Source organism: Microtus oregoni, unplaced genomic scaffold (assembly GCF_018167655.1).
Source record: "Microtus oregoni isolate MIOR12 unplaced genomic scaffold, Mior012 000033F_ref0000390, whole genome shotgun sequence".
In the NCBI taxonomy this organism is placed as follows: domain Eukaryota; kingdom Metazoa; phylum Chordata; class Mammalia; order Rodentia; family Cricetidae; genus Microtus; species Microtus oregoni.
In genome coordinates this window covers 10,227,740-10,240,993 of record NW_024543092.1, presented here as the reverse complement: position 1 = coordinate 10,240,993, position 13,254 = coordinate 10,227,740, and the positions used below count along the sequence as shown (strand labels likewise).

The following is a 13,254-nucleotide window of genomic DNA, read 5'->3' as shown; positions in this document are numbered from 1 at the left end:
GAGCTCCTTGTTCCCTAGACAGAATGATGTCAGGGGCTCCAGACATCCGAAATGACCTCCAAGTGGGCTGTGAGATATGGCTCTATTTTCCACATCATTTCATTAGGTTCACCATAAAATGTGTGAGTTGGCTGAAATGGAAACCGAGAACTGGGCCACGCCCAAAGTAAATTAGAAACCTGAGTATTGCTATTCATCCTCTGGACTTGGGGTGTGAATGGATTATTAGTTAGAACCAGGAAAAAACAAATGATGCTGTCTCAGACCTGATGGCAAAGAGGAGCCCTGCTAGACAAGGAACCATGTATATCAAGAACATGGGTCCCAGGGGCCAGATCAGCTTGGAGTGCGGGGAAGGTGAGTCATGAATGAGGAGGGAAGGAGTAGATGCAAGACTGGGGTGAGACGTGGGTCTGATGCCCTTGCCCCTCCTCTTCCGGACAGCACAGCCTAGGAACCCTCTGTGCAAATTCCAGATTCCCATCTCTGTCCCGGGTCTCTTTGTAAAGTCAATCACATATAACACATCTCAGGATCAATGAGGAAGTTTTTAAAGCCAATTCAGATGAAAATGGTGTAGAAGCCACAGGAAGAGACTGTATAAGGAAAGAAACTAACATTTTTCCAGCACCTATATAGGTCTAAAAGACAAATACTTTTCACACGTTCTACCCAATGTAATAGAGATGATTATGAAGGATTCACTAATAAATTGCTCTTTGGCTTATACTTTATTTTACTTTTAGTTTGTTGATATAGGGCCTCAAGCTAACCTCCTGTTGCTATGCAACCCAGAATAACTTTGAACTCTTAATATTCCTGCCTCTGTTTCCCTAGGGCTGGGTTACAGGCATGCCCCACCACCACATCTGGATTTGTTAGTTTGTTGATTGGACGGATCCAGTTGCATCCTTCAAAGATATCATTTCTTAAGTGGCCAGATGGTTCTTCAAAACCTTTCTTGGCGTCAGTATCTGGGAAGGGCATCACTGGAGTCCTTAATTAAGAATTAGTTAATTAATTAAGAATTAATTTTTAATTTTTAATGCTTACAACTTCAGGCCTTTTGTGGCTTGGTCACCTACCTGAGTGTCAGAAGCCCAAAGAGAGCATGACTAACCCAACCTGGGCAAACATGGCACAGTTCCTTATCAACTGGGATGGCACTTGATTTATGACAGACTCCTTGGGAGTCAGAGGCAGGAGGATCACTGTGAGTTCGAGGCCAAGTTGATCCACATGGTGAGTTCCAGGACAGCCAGAGCTGTATAGTGAGACCCTTAAAAAACAGGAAAAAGATTCGCTGATGCCCAGACTTGCTGTGAGGACGGAACACTTGAACAGTGCTACACGGGGACGAGTGGCATCACCTAATAAAAGTTTGATTTCTAAAAAGCAAGACAGAAAACACTTGCTAGAAAAAGTCAAGCCCATCAGGTTCAGCATTTACTCTACTTTGTTTCAAAGAAAGATAACTTTGTTTTTGTTGGTGGGAAGAGGGACCGGATTTTACCCTTTCTAATCATCCAATCAGGCTGAGAGCTCTGCATTGTCCAACATATTCACTTCTTAATTTTTAAGTACCAAAAACTCAACATTTTTTTATTTATTTTGAACTTGAAATAATTGTTATCACCATCATTATTATTATAACCACCAACAGGTTCCATTCTAAAGTTTATTGACAAAACATTTTCAGAAGCTAGAAGCAGCCCACCATTGGAAAGGATCCTAAAAATGGGGAGTGGGGTCCTGGCTAGTTCTTCCTGGGAGTACAACTTAGGAGCCCCACAAAGTCATGTACCCTGAGTGCCATGCACTTAGGACCGTGGATTTTGAGGCTCCCTCTTCCTGTTCCATCCTGATTACTATGGAGAACAGTAGGATTTCAGGTTTTCTCCTTCCTCAACTTACACACACACAAACATGCACACACACACACACACACACACACACACACATCAGACTTATATACACACACACACACACGCATGCATGCCCTTAAACAAAAAGAACAGAAACCAAGCCTGAAGCTTAAGCTCACCGATTAATGAAGAGTCATTTTGCAAGGGCTGTGTGCCAACTTTTCTACCCATGGAAAACTCCTGCTGCCTGGTGAGCAAAGCCTCCCCCACAGGCATCTCTTGCACAAACCAATTCGCTGTGGGCCTTTTGCATTAGAAATTCAGGGAAGTTGTGAATTACAAACTGAATTGACAATAAAGATTTCCTAAATGTCTGCCACGTGCCTCCCAATTATGTAGTATTTCACTGAACTGTTTACACAGACCTCCAAGGAGATAAATCGGGTCTTCAGGTCAGATGGAGCATAAACTTAAATCCCACCTTGCTACCTTCTCCCCGTCATGGTGGAGACACTTAAATCTGGTGTTTAATTTATGCATGGCTCAGTGCCAACCTCCCCTTCCTGCTTCACCTTCCTACACTATGTGGATACTGACCCTCCCCCGAACAGGCTGTGCTCCCAGGAGTTCCCAATGCCACAGCATCCCTGCCCCATCTCCACACCAGCCTTCCCACTGACTCCCTCCTACTGCAGGTTTTTTTCCTCTGAGGCAGGAGGTGATTTATGCAGGTATAAGTGTTCCCCAGCACTCAAGTGCTTTCTGTTACTAATGTTCTTATTTACTGTAAATAAGCTTCTGGAAGAAGGCCTCAGCCTCACACAGCCTGCTCTTTAGGAAGCATCTCCCATGCTCAGCATTCTCTAGAAGAACAGACTGAACATATAACAGAGAGAGATAGAGAAAGGAAATCTGATTAGAGCAGTTTAAAGGCTGTGGTCCAGCTAGTTCAACAATGGCTGTCTACCAATGGCAAGTCCAAGAACCTAGTAGTTCTTCCGTCCATGAGGCTGGATATCTCAGCTGGTCTTCAGTAGACACCAGAATCCCAAAGAAGTAGGCTCGAATTCCATTGACAGGTTGGACTTGCTAGAGGATGTGCGCAAGCAAGAAAAGGGTCAAAGCTTCCTTCTTCCATGTCCTTTAAGTAGGTTGCTACCAGAAGGTGTGGCTCAGGTTAGAGGTAGATCATGAGCTGTGATTCCTGACTTAGCCTACAAGCAGTCAACACTGTGGCTAACAGAGTCATCCCTATTAGGAAGGAGGAAGGAGAGGTGCTCGCCAAAGGGATGGTGGTCTCCCCTGCTGGTAACTTACTTCATTTTGTGCTCAATAAGGGAATATTGGAAATGAGTGAAGCTGGTTTTCCTCTGAGACAGTATCTCACTATATAGCCCCAATTGGCCTGGAGCTCACACAGCTCTGCCTGCCTTTGCCTCCCTACCTGGAATTAAAAATATGCACCACGACAACCAGATTTATTTAGTTATTTAGATATTGTGGGAAGATGTGTGTATATGGGAGGGGCCGTGCTTATGACACGACCTGAGTGTAGAGGCTGAAGGACAACTTGCTAAAGTTGAAGATTCTCCCCTTCCACCTGGGGACCAAACTGAAGTCATCAGTCTTGGGGACACACAACTTTACCCATTGAGCCATCTCACCAGCTCTAGAAAATGAGCAGTGTATAAAGAACGGAGATTAATTTCCTATAGTTCTATGGTATAAACCTAAGTTCATAAAGGCCCATGTGGTAGAGGACAGGATGACTAAGGAGAGCTTGAACTCACAGGCTCATGCCTTTGCTAACCAGCATGAATCCATCCCGAAGACTGCATACTAACATTGTAAACACCTGAAGGTCACCCCACTCACTAATCCTGCTGCACTGGCGATAAAGTCTCCAGTCTATATGGAGATGTGTTCACCCTGCAGCAGATAGTAGAGAACAGTGAATTTCCTGTCGAAACAAAGGAATAAAGGCAAGACTGATTCTGTTGTCCCATCCTGATCTGACTTTCTGCTGCCCACCTCAGGTGGGCTTCTCAGGGGAGGAAAGCACCACACACACTTCAGAAAAGACATCTACTTAGAAGTCAAGTGTGGGCCTAAGCTCATGCTGCTGTTGGAATTACTTATACAAAAAAGGATGCCACTGTGCCAGCTAGGTGAGACTTAGATCTAATCACATACATTTATCTGTAGAATCACTCATTCACTTCTTCACCTGGCAAAACCGCCTCATTTGCAAATACTCGTGTCAGATGCATTTCTTCGAAAGCTTCCACAGTCTCCATCCATTTCACAGATGCGCCTGAGCTATTAGGTCTATTGTCCCCTGTGGTTGGTGTGGGACAACCTCAAACATAGCGGCTGTATCACCACCCTTGTGGGGCCCTGGCTAGCAGGAGGTGATGCAGATTAAACCTGGAGCTCAGAATCATAGCAGTCTTTGAGGCTGTGATATCTTAAGCTGCCTCCACCCTTGGCATTGCACTTGCCCATGGCAGCACTGTGCTGGCTGGTCTTATGCCAGCTTGACACAGGCTAGAGCAATTGCAGAGGAGGGAGTCTCAACTGAGAAAATGCCTCTGTAAGATCAGGTTCTAGCAAGGCTGTAGGGATTTTCTTAATTAGTGATTGGTGTGGAAGGGCCTAGCCCATTGTGGGCAGGGCCACGCCGGGCTGGTTTTTATAAACCTGGTCCTGGTTTCTACAAAAAAGCAGGGTGGGCAAGGCAATAAGCTGCTCCTCTCCATGGTCTCTGTGTCAGCTCCTGTTGTATTTGGGTTCCTGTCCCAACTTCCTTCCATAATGAACAGATGTAAAAGCCAAATAAACCCTTTCCTCCCCAGTTTGCTTCTGGTCACAGAGTTTCATCACAACAATAGTGACTCTAGACAAGCAGTAATCACAGATATTTGAAACCGTGGGGTCCATCTGCTCTCATAGGTCAGGTACAGGATGGGTCATCAGAAGTCACTGACCACAGAGCCTGGCATGCAGCAGTGCCTACTAAGAGCTTGTGAAACGAATCTTCCAGCACTCAAGCCCATCCCTGTGATAGAGTGGATGCTGGTTATATAAGAAGTTCGAGTCTCAACAAATTGTGTCCCAACCACACCTAAGAGGCACTGTGGGTAACCTGGCTGTGGATATTTTAAATTGGTTCTTCATATTCTTCCAGCTGGAAGAGGCGAACTTGCAGCCCAGCCATTTAGCTGTTGGTCACCAGCCTCTCCTCCTAGCACAGAAACCATGACACAGGTGGTAAACTGACCTCTGACCTCTGGTACATCCGAAGTTTGCATTGAAAAGAAGCCACAGCTTGAAAGCATTATAGTGACTCACCCTAGCACAATGGTTCTCAGCCTGTGACTCGGGACCCCTTAGGCAAACCTCTGTCTCCAAAATTATATATGTGTGTGTGTATATATATATATATATATATATATATATATATATATATATTACAATTTATAACAGTAGCAGAATTACAGCTACGAGACAGCAACAAAAATAATTTTACAGTTGGGGGTCCTCACAGCATGAGGAACTGTATTAAAGGGTCACGGCATTGGGGAGGCTGAGAACTATCGCCCTAGAACAGGCTTTCCTATCATCAGTTAAGGTCACAGAGCCAGTTAAATGCTATTCTCGCCTGGTCTGTGATAGTGAGTGAGAAACAAACCACTCCAATTGACCTGAAAAACCAAGCCTCAGCAGGAGAGCATGTATGAGCCTTCCAAGGGGAGGCCACCCCAGAAGAGATAGCTGCAGGGTCCATTAAAATATTCTCAAAGGTCACACAGCTTGCGGAGCCTTTGCTGACTTTGTAAAGGGCACTCAGGACTCATTAGTATGAAATTGGTTGAGAGAACTGAAACAATTTCCAAGAGATGAGCTGGCTTTAGCTCATTGGTTCCTACTCAAATTGTGCTGTCTTCACAAGACACTGGTCCAGAGTTTCCCGGACTGAGGGTCAATTGTGACTTCAATAGGACTGACTGGGCAAGAACCAGCAGGATCTGGAGAAATTCCCTTTTAAATCCCCCTCGTCTCAGTGATATTTGGCGCTTGCCTACCTAGCTGGGAGGAGACTCTTGATAGCTTGATAAGAATCTGTAGGGATCCACAAGGCAAGGTGACTCACGCACTGGCATCTGAGAGCTTGCTATTTTTAAGTATTTTAAGTGTTGTTGCCCATTCTCTCATATATTTGCTCATCCTGCTATTCAAAGCCCCTTCCCGCATGGTCTTTTCAGTCTATCAGAGGATGCTGTCATCAGTAGCGCTGGCTCTGGAGGTGAAGAATCTCATGTAGCCCACAGAAACACTCAGAAAGGAGGGTCTCTGCGCTGGAGACCTCTTGAGGGAGGTGACTATTGTAGTTTGCTGTGTGCCCATGACCAAAGCTTGGCCATAAAAGGATTATTTGATCCATCCTGATCAGAGTCCATCAAGGGACATCAGGGCAGCAGCTGAAACAGAAACAGAGGCAGACACCATGGAGGAGTCTGCTTACTGATTTGCTGTTCATCCTCAGCTCAGCCAGCTTTCCCATACAACCCTGGTTCATCTGACCCCGGATAGCATTACCCACAATAAGCTGGGCCCTCTCATATCAATCAGTTATCAAGATAACTCCTCGTAGACATGCCCACAGGAAAATCTGATAGAAGCAATTCCTTAATTGATATTCCCTCTTCACATATAAGTCTATGATTGTTTCAAGTAAACAGAAACTAGCCAGCACAATGACCAAAGAATGATTCATACATGGGGTTTGGAGGAAAAACACTGCTCAGATAGACCACACAGGAGAAAGTGTTAGCTTCTCTAAGCTTCAGTACAGTCATCCAAAAACTGGAGGAAGGCACCGTTCCCCATGTCATCTCAATGACTTAGGTTCCTGAGAGCCTTAGGGGGCAAATGGCTGGCACAGCACTAACACTCGGGTCCCACTCGGGTCGCTCACACTGGCAGGCCCAAGTTTCCAGACGGTATCAGGTACATTCCAGAAGATTCCTTCCTGTTCTTGCCCATTTCCCCTGGCAACAAGGAGAATGTGTTTCTCTAGCATCGAACAACCAGAATTAGGAGGGAGCCAGCAGCCAGGGAGGAAAGCAAAGCTCGACCATTGAAGCTGTCGGATAAAGTTCTAACCACAGGCTGGGTTGCTAATGTTTGAAAGTAAATTTGTTCATCACATGCCAGCCTCGCAGTCATTCAAGGGCTTTCAGCTGTTAGATCCCAGTCTCTGTCTCTACCCTCCTAACTACCCCATCAAGACTCGCTTCACAATTCTTACCTTGTTTGGTCTCTCTAGCAACTCGTGAGGCAAGCATGATGGCTATTCATAATTACTTCTTTTTAATACATTTGTCTGGGCTGGTGAAATCACTCAGTAGGTAAAACATCTGCTGTACATGCCTGACAAGTAAGTTTAATCCCTGGGACCGACATAAAGGTAGAAAGAACTGACTCTACTCTCTGTACACTTGCCATGGCATTCATATGCACACATGCACACACATGCACATACTCACACACATACATGTCCCACACCACACACACAACATACACACATATAATAACAAATAACTAATACTAAAAATGCACCTCTGCATTGTTGAGGGACAGAGACTAACTGTCTTGCTTGGGTCATGGGTTAATTGGTTATACAGAAGAGTCTAGGGTCATAGGTCATCCTAAGTTCTTCCTTGGGCCACTAAAGTCAACTTCCCTGACTTTTCTAATTGGTTAAGAAGCATCTAAAATTAAACCGAAGAAGGCCCATGGATCCAGACTATATAGAAATCAAGTTTTCTGTCTGTGCTTTTTCTCCTTTAGATTTCAAATGACACTGGACATGATCTCTGTTTCTCTGGTGTGCCAAGACTGACGGAATGCGTGACTAAACACAGTTTCTACTCTAAAAAAAATAAATAAATAAACCTAGAATCACACCTCAAAGAAACCCTTTGCAAGAGAGAAATTTCTTTGATTTTTTAGCTCTTGTCTGAATAGTCATTTTACTCCACATTACAGCTAGATTAGTTTTAATATAAATATGAATTAGTTAATTTATCCCATACTTTTTTTTTTTTTACTAAAATTGACTTCCTGTGCCAATGCACCAGCCCACCATGGTCTCCTACATACTTGCCACTCAGCGAAGGATGAAAAGACAGGCAACATGAAGGGTCTGAGGCCACACTTAGCTTTGGCAATGCCTACCTGTTTTTGTTGTTGTTGTTGTTATTTTTGAGAAAGGGCTTCACACACCCCAGGCTCACCTTGAATTTATTAATAAACTGAAACTGTCCTGGAATTCCTGATCCTTCTTACCTCTACCTCACAGAGGGTTAGGATTACAGACACATGTTACCACACCCAGCACCCAGGAACAATAATATAGTAATTGTTACATTGTGTGAGTTTCGAGTTTCATCTGGGGCCGGCTTTCCACCCTTGGCAGCTAGCTCAAGAGTTTCCAGAAAGATCAGACAGGTGGCAAACAAAGCTGCGTTAGCCAACGAAAAGGAATGCAAGGTACAGCGGTGTGGTAGTGGCACCAGAGATGTGGGATTGACCAACAACCATCTGACTGGAATTAAGGCCCACTCCTCCCATTCTGTGATGGGGAACCCATGCCCAACACTGCTCACTGGCCCAGCACCTGAGGCTAGGTAGGTAATAGACGTAGAAGGAAACCATATACTACTGTCTCCTAAAAGAAAATATCAACTGAATGACTCTGAAAGCACTCAACTGTACTGGTAGATCAGTGTCGTGCTCAGCCAGCATCAGAGAAGCTTCCTCGGGCAACAGAGAGGAACAAATACAGAGACCCACAAACGGACAATGTGCAGAGAGTGAGAGACCCTGGAGCACTCAGTCCTGAATAGGATTTCTCCATCAAACCCCTCCCCTCAGGGCTCAGAGAACTCAGCAGAAGAGGGAACGGAAAGACTGTGAGAACCAGTGGGAACTGAGAACACTGAGGAAACAAGACTTCTACACACGACAGACTGACACACACATGCACTCACAGAGATGGAGGCAGTATGCACAGGCCTGCACAGGGCTAAACCACACAGGTTCCCGGTGCTGAGAGGGGAAGCAGACACAAGCCCCCATCCCTAACCCAGAAGCTACCTCCAACTGAGAACCACCCAAAAAGGAAAAATTCATTTTTTTCTAATGGAGTCTCACAGGGTACACAAAGCCCCATGCCCAGCAGGAGATGGCCAAGACAAAATGAACTCAGTGGTGTTTTTGAAGGTTTTCTGAGTTTGTCTTTTAAAAAAAATACAGGTTTTTTTGCTTATACATTATGGTTTCTGATTTTATTCCTGTGGGGTTTCTCTCTCTCTCTCCCTCTCTCCATCCCCCCCCCGTGTGTGTGTGTGTGTGTGTGTGTGTGTGTGCATCTGTATGTGTTTGTTGGGCTGTTTCTTCTTTCTGTTTGTTTTGTCCTGTTCAGATTTGTTTGTTTTTATTTATCTTCCTTATTATTCTTAGCTGCCTGCTTATTGTCTAATGAGAGGGAGACGGAAGGGTGTCAGCTTGGATGAGTCCGGTGGTGCCGAAGATCTGGAAGGAGTGGGGGAGGAGAAACTGTGATCAGAATATATTGTAAGAAAAAAAAATCCACATTTAATAAAACAGATTGGAGAGATAAAATGGTTCAATTGAGTATAGTAATTGTAACTTAAGCCATCTCTCAACAATCACCCATTCATCTTTTATTCATCACTAACATTTGTTATTGCCCTGATACCTGCTTTTGAGCATTTGAGCAGTTTTTTTTTTTTTTTTTTTTTTTTTTTTGTTTTTGAAGCTGAAGTTACATGTGGCTGTGGCTGTGGCTGTAATTTCATGGTTCATCTATTTATCGAGTGCACCTTCTCCTAAGCGCTGTGAAAGTTTATAATCCTCATAGCGTACAAACATGGATATTTTTTCTTCTTGACCTCACACAATGGAAAGTAATGGCACTTTCTACTGCATAAGAATCCATGCCAAACCATAAACATTGTTAATCTTTGTTATGTGTTTTTGCTTCGTTAATGTGACCTCTTTATGATGGAAATCCAGAGGATGGTAATAAAACCACACACGATCACTCTCCCGAGGCATGCACATGTGGGTGCCTGAAGACTGAATTCAACAACCATTACACGTGGTTTCATGGAAGACTAACATCCTACTATTTTGTGCCTTGGGTTCAGCCTTGTTTTAACCCTGAGAAGACAGACCACAGTAACTTCCCCTCCTCTTCCGTCTTCACCTCAAGTGCCCCCTGGTGCCTTCTGTGTCCTGCTTAACATGAATCACAGAAGAGATTTATCCTATTCGTAGGCAGAATGTAAGGCTTAAGAAAATCTACTATTAATATAGATTCATCAACTCTTGCCTGACATACTGGATATATAATGTTTCAGGGGTGCAGTTTGCTTTGTTATGAAATGTAGAAAGTCCCCTGCTCATGTGATCCCCAAATGTCATTGCTGTTTGGAGAGGTACTAGAGCCCTTGGGAACTGGAGCCTTGCTGGAGGAAGCAGGCAGGTCTTGAGGTTCATAGCCCAGCCTTATTTTTGGCCTTCTCTTCCCACACAGGAATTCCTCTGCCCACACAAAAACCCTGTCTCTATACCTTGTCTGCCTCAAGCCCTGGGTCACAATAAATCCTTTGTTCTCTAAATTGATTCTGGTAGGGAATTATATCACTATATAAACAGATGATATGATGGTCCAGGTTATGGTTAAGGAGAAGTTTTTTATGGTAGATATGAGAAAGAGAACAACCAGGGTCATCTGGGAGAGTCCAGAGCAGAGGAAGAAAGAACATGGACAACAGACTGGATCTGGTCATGAGAGAAGCAAGAGCAGAGTGGGGTGGAATAGAGAGATGGAGAGAGAGAGAAAAAAAGAGAGAGGGAGGGAGAGGAGGGAGGAAGAGAGAGCCAGCCTGTGGAAAATAACAGGGTTATAAGGAGAAATGAGTAGCTGGAGTAGGAAAGTTCATGACATAGAGTGGCTTAGGTTAGAGGAGGAAGTGAGAGACTTAGGATGCTAAGATGGACTTCTAAATGTCTAACAGCTACTTGTGATGCTGAGGGAGCCTGGAGACCAGCCTGTGCTTTGTTATGCTCACAGACACCTCAGGTACCCATTTTATCCCTTCTGCCACTGATAGAACTGACTCCTGGTGCTTGGAATAAGAATGGCTCCCATAGGCTCATATTTTGAGTGCTTAGTCATCGGGGAATGGAACTACTTAGAATCAGGAGGCGTGGCCTAATTGGAGTAGGTGTGATCTTGTTAGAGGAAGTGTGTTCCTAGGGGTAGGCTTGAGGTTTCAAGGGCTGAAGCCAGGCCCAGTGACTTTCTCTTTATCCTGCTGCCTGAGGATCTGGATGTAGAACTCTCAGCTCCTTCTGCACCATGTCTGCCTGCATGCCACCATGTTGATAATAGACTCAACCTCCAAATGTAAGAAAGCCACAATTAAATGGTTTTCTTTATAAGAATTGCTGTGGTCATGCTGTCTCCTCACAGCAATAGAACATCGACTAAGACAGATGCCTTCTGATGGAGCTGACTTCACAAGTTCCCGAGGAATGCTGGTTTTTATCTAACCACCAGAAATCATCCTAAAGTCCAAGTTGAGCCCTTTTCTGGATATTAGGACTGTTTTTTTGGATTTTGGGAGCTGGAGTTTCCATTTTAGACTTAATAGTCACCACGCTAACACATGTTTAGATTCTAGAATATTTACTTAGAGAAAATGAAAGGTGTTAAGGACCATAGTTTCAAATATAAAATTCTTAGACACTATTAATTACTTAACCTAATTATAAGTGACCCCCAGACCCTAGCACAATTGATGGAAGTTACAAGTCAGGCCATAAAACTCAGCATGTAGACAGTACCACCTGCCAGAATGAAAACAAAGGCCTAATCCATCACAGTCCGCAATTCTGACTAAGTCTCTAAATGTACTAACCTTGTTAGTAGGCTTCTGTTCTACTGCTTCAGTAGACTGAAGTATGTCAAACCAGGATGGGATCTTTTATGTTTAAAAGCCCATCTTGAGAAAGGCTCCAGACTACACTGGGATCCCAAACACCCAGTGTAGCTGCTGGTCAGCTATGAAAGATTTTGGTGGAGCTGAGGATGTATGTCATTTGGTAGCGTGGTTGCCTAGCGTGAATGAAGTCCTTGGCACAATCACCAGCACCGTTCAAACAAGATGTGGTGCCAGCCACACCTATCATCTTGGCATCAAGGAGGTGAGGGCAGGAAGCTCAGGAGTTGATTATCTTTGACTACATAGTAAGTTAAAGGCTGTTATGAGCTGTATGACCTCGGTCTTTAAAAAAAAAAACAATTAACCCGAGCTGGCAGCACAACTCAGCAGGTAGTTCACTCCAGGGACTCACATGGTAGAAGGAGAAAAATGACTTTCCCAGCTTGTCTTCTGCCTGCCACACATTGTACAGCGGCACAAGCAAGTGTACATGTGTGTATGCAGATATGCACACATGAAATAAATTAATAAATTTGAATGTTTTAATCATCAATTAACATATTAATTTTGGTATGTCTTCATATTGACTACACCCTATAGAGTTTTCCACCTGTGGCATGATGTCAGTATTTACATTGATCTAGGCTTTGTAATTTTAGATAAGGGTTGCTTAATTTCCCATCTAAATGCATGGAGACCATTATTTATGCTATCACAAAGTGTTAAGTAATGAGCTATGAGATAGTTCAGTCTATAAAGTGTTTGCTTTGTAATTATGAGAACCTGAGTTTAATCCCCAAACCCAAGTTTCAGTATGGTAGTAGTACTTGGAATGCCAGTGCCAGGGACTCAGAGATGGGCAGATTCCTGGAGGTCTGTAGCCAGCCAGTCTAACCTAATTGGTGAGCCCCAGCCCAGTGGGAGACAAAACTGGTGGCTAAGAGACTGGAGAGATAGCTCAGAAGTTGAGAGCACTTACTCTTGTTTTGGCTCAGTTCCCAATACCCATATGGGGTGGCTCCCTACTGCCTTTGATCCCAGCTAAAGCTGCAGGGTAGATGGATGCCTTCTTCTGGCCTCCACACATCTGTGACATGTGCACACATACACACAAATTAAAGTAAATTGAAAAAGTGGATAGCACCTTAGGAACAACACCCCAAATTAACCTTTGTCCTTCATGAACACATACATGCATGCAAAGTTGCACACACACACACACACACACACACACACACACACCCCTAAGTAAACAACTCTAGTGCCTCTAGTGCTTTGTTTTCTCCAGGAAAATACTTGGGATATTATAAGCTTAGGAATTCAATCCATTTTACAGATTAGAAACTAAC

At 44.0% G+C, this 13,254-nt stretch overlaps 1 protein-coding gene across 1 annotated transcript in view; it reads left to right on the top strand.

Annotated features, from left to right (window-relative positions):
• Positions 1 to 302: 302 nt before the first annotated feature.
• The window catches only part of LOC121466322 (retinoic acid early transcript 1E-like), a 36,290-nt gene continuing 23,338 nt past the window's right edge, over positions 303 to 13,254 (top strand). Inside the window, exon 1 of the mRNA XM_041679984.1 lies at positions 303 to 357. Within this exon, the coding sequence (XP_041535918.1) occupies positions 303 to 357 (55 nt within the window). The remainder of the gene's footprint in view (positions 358 to 13,254) is intronic.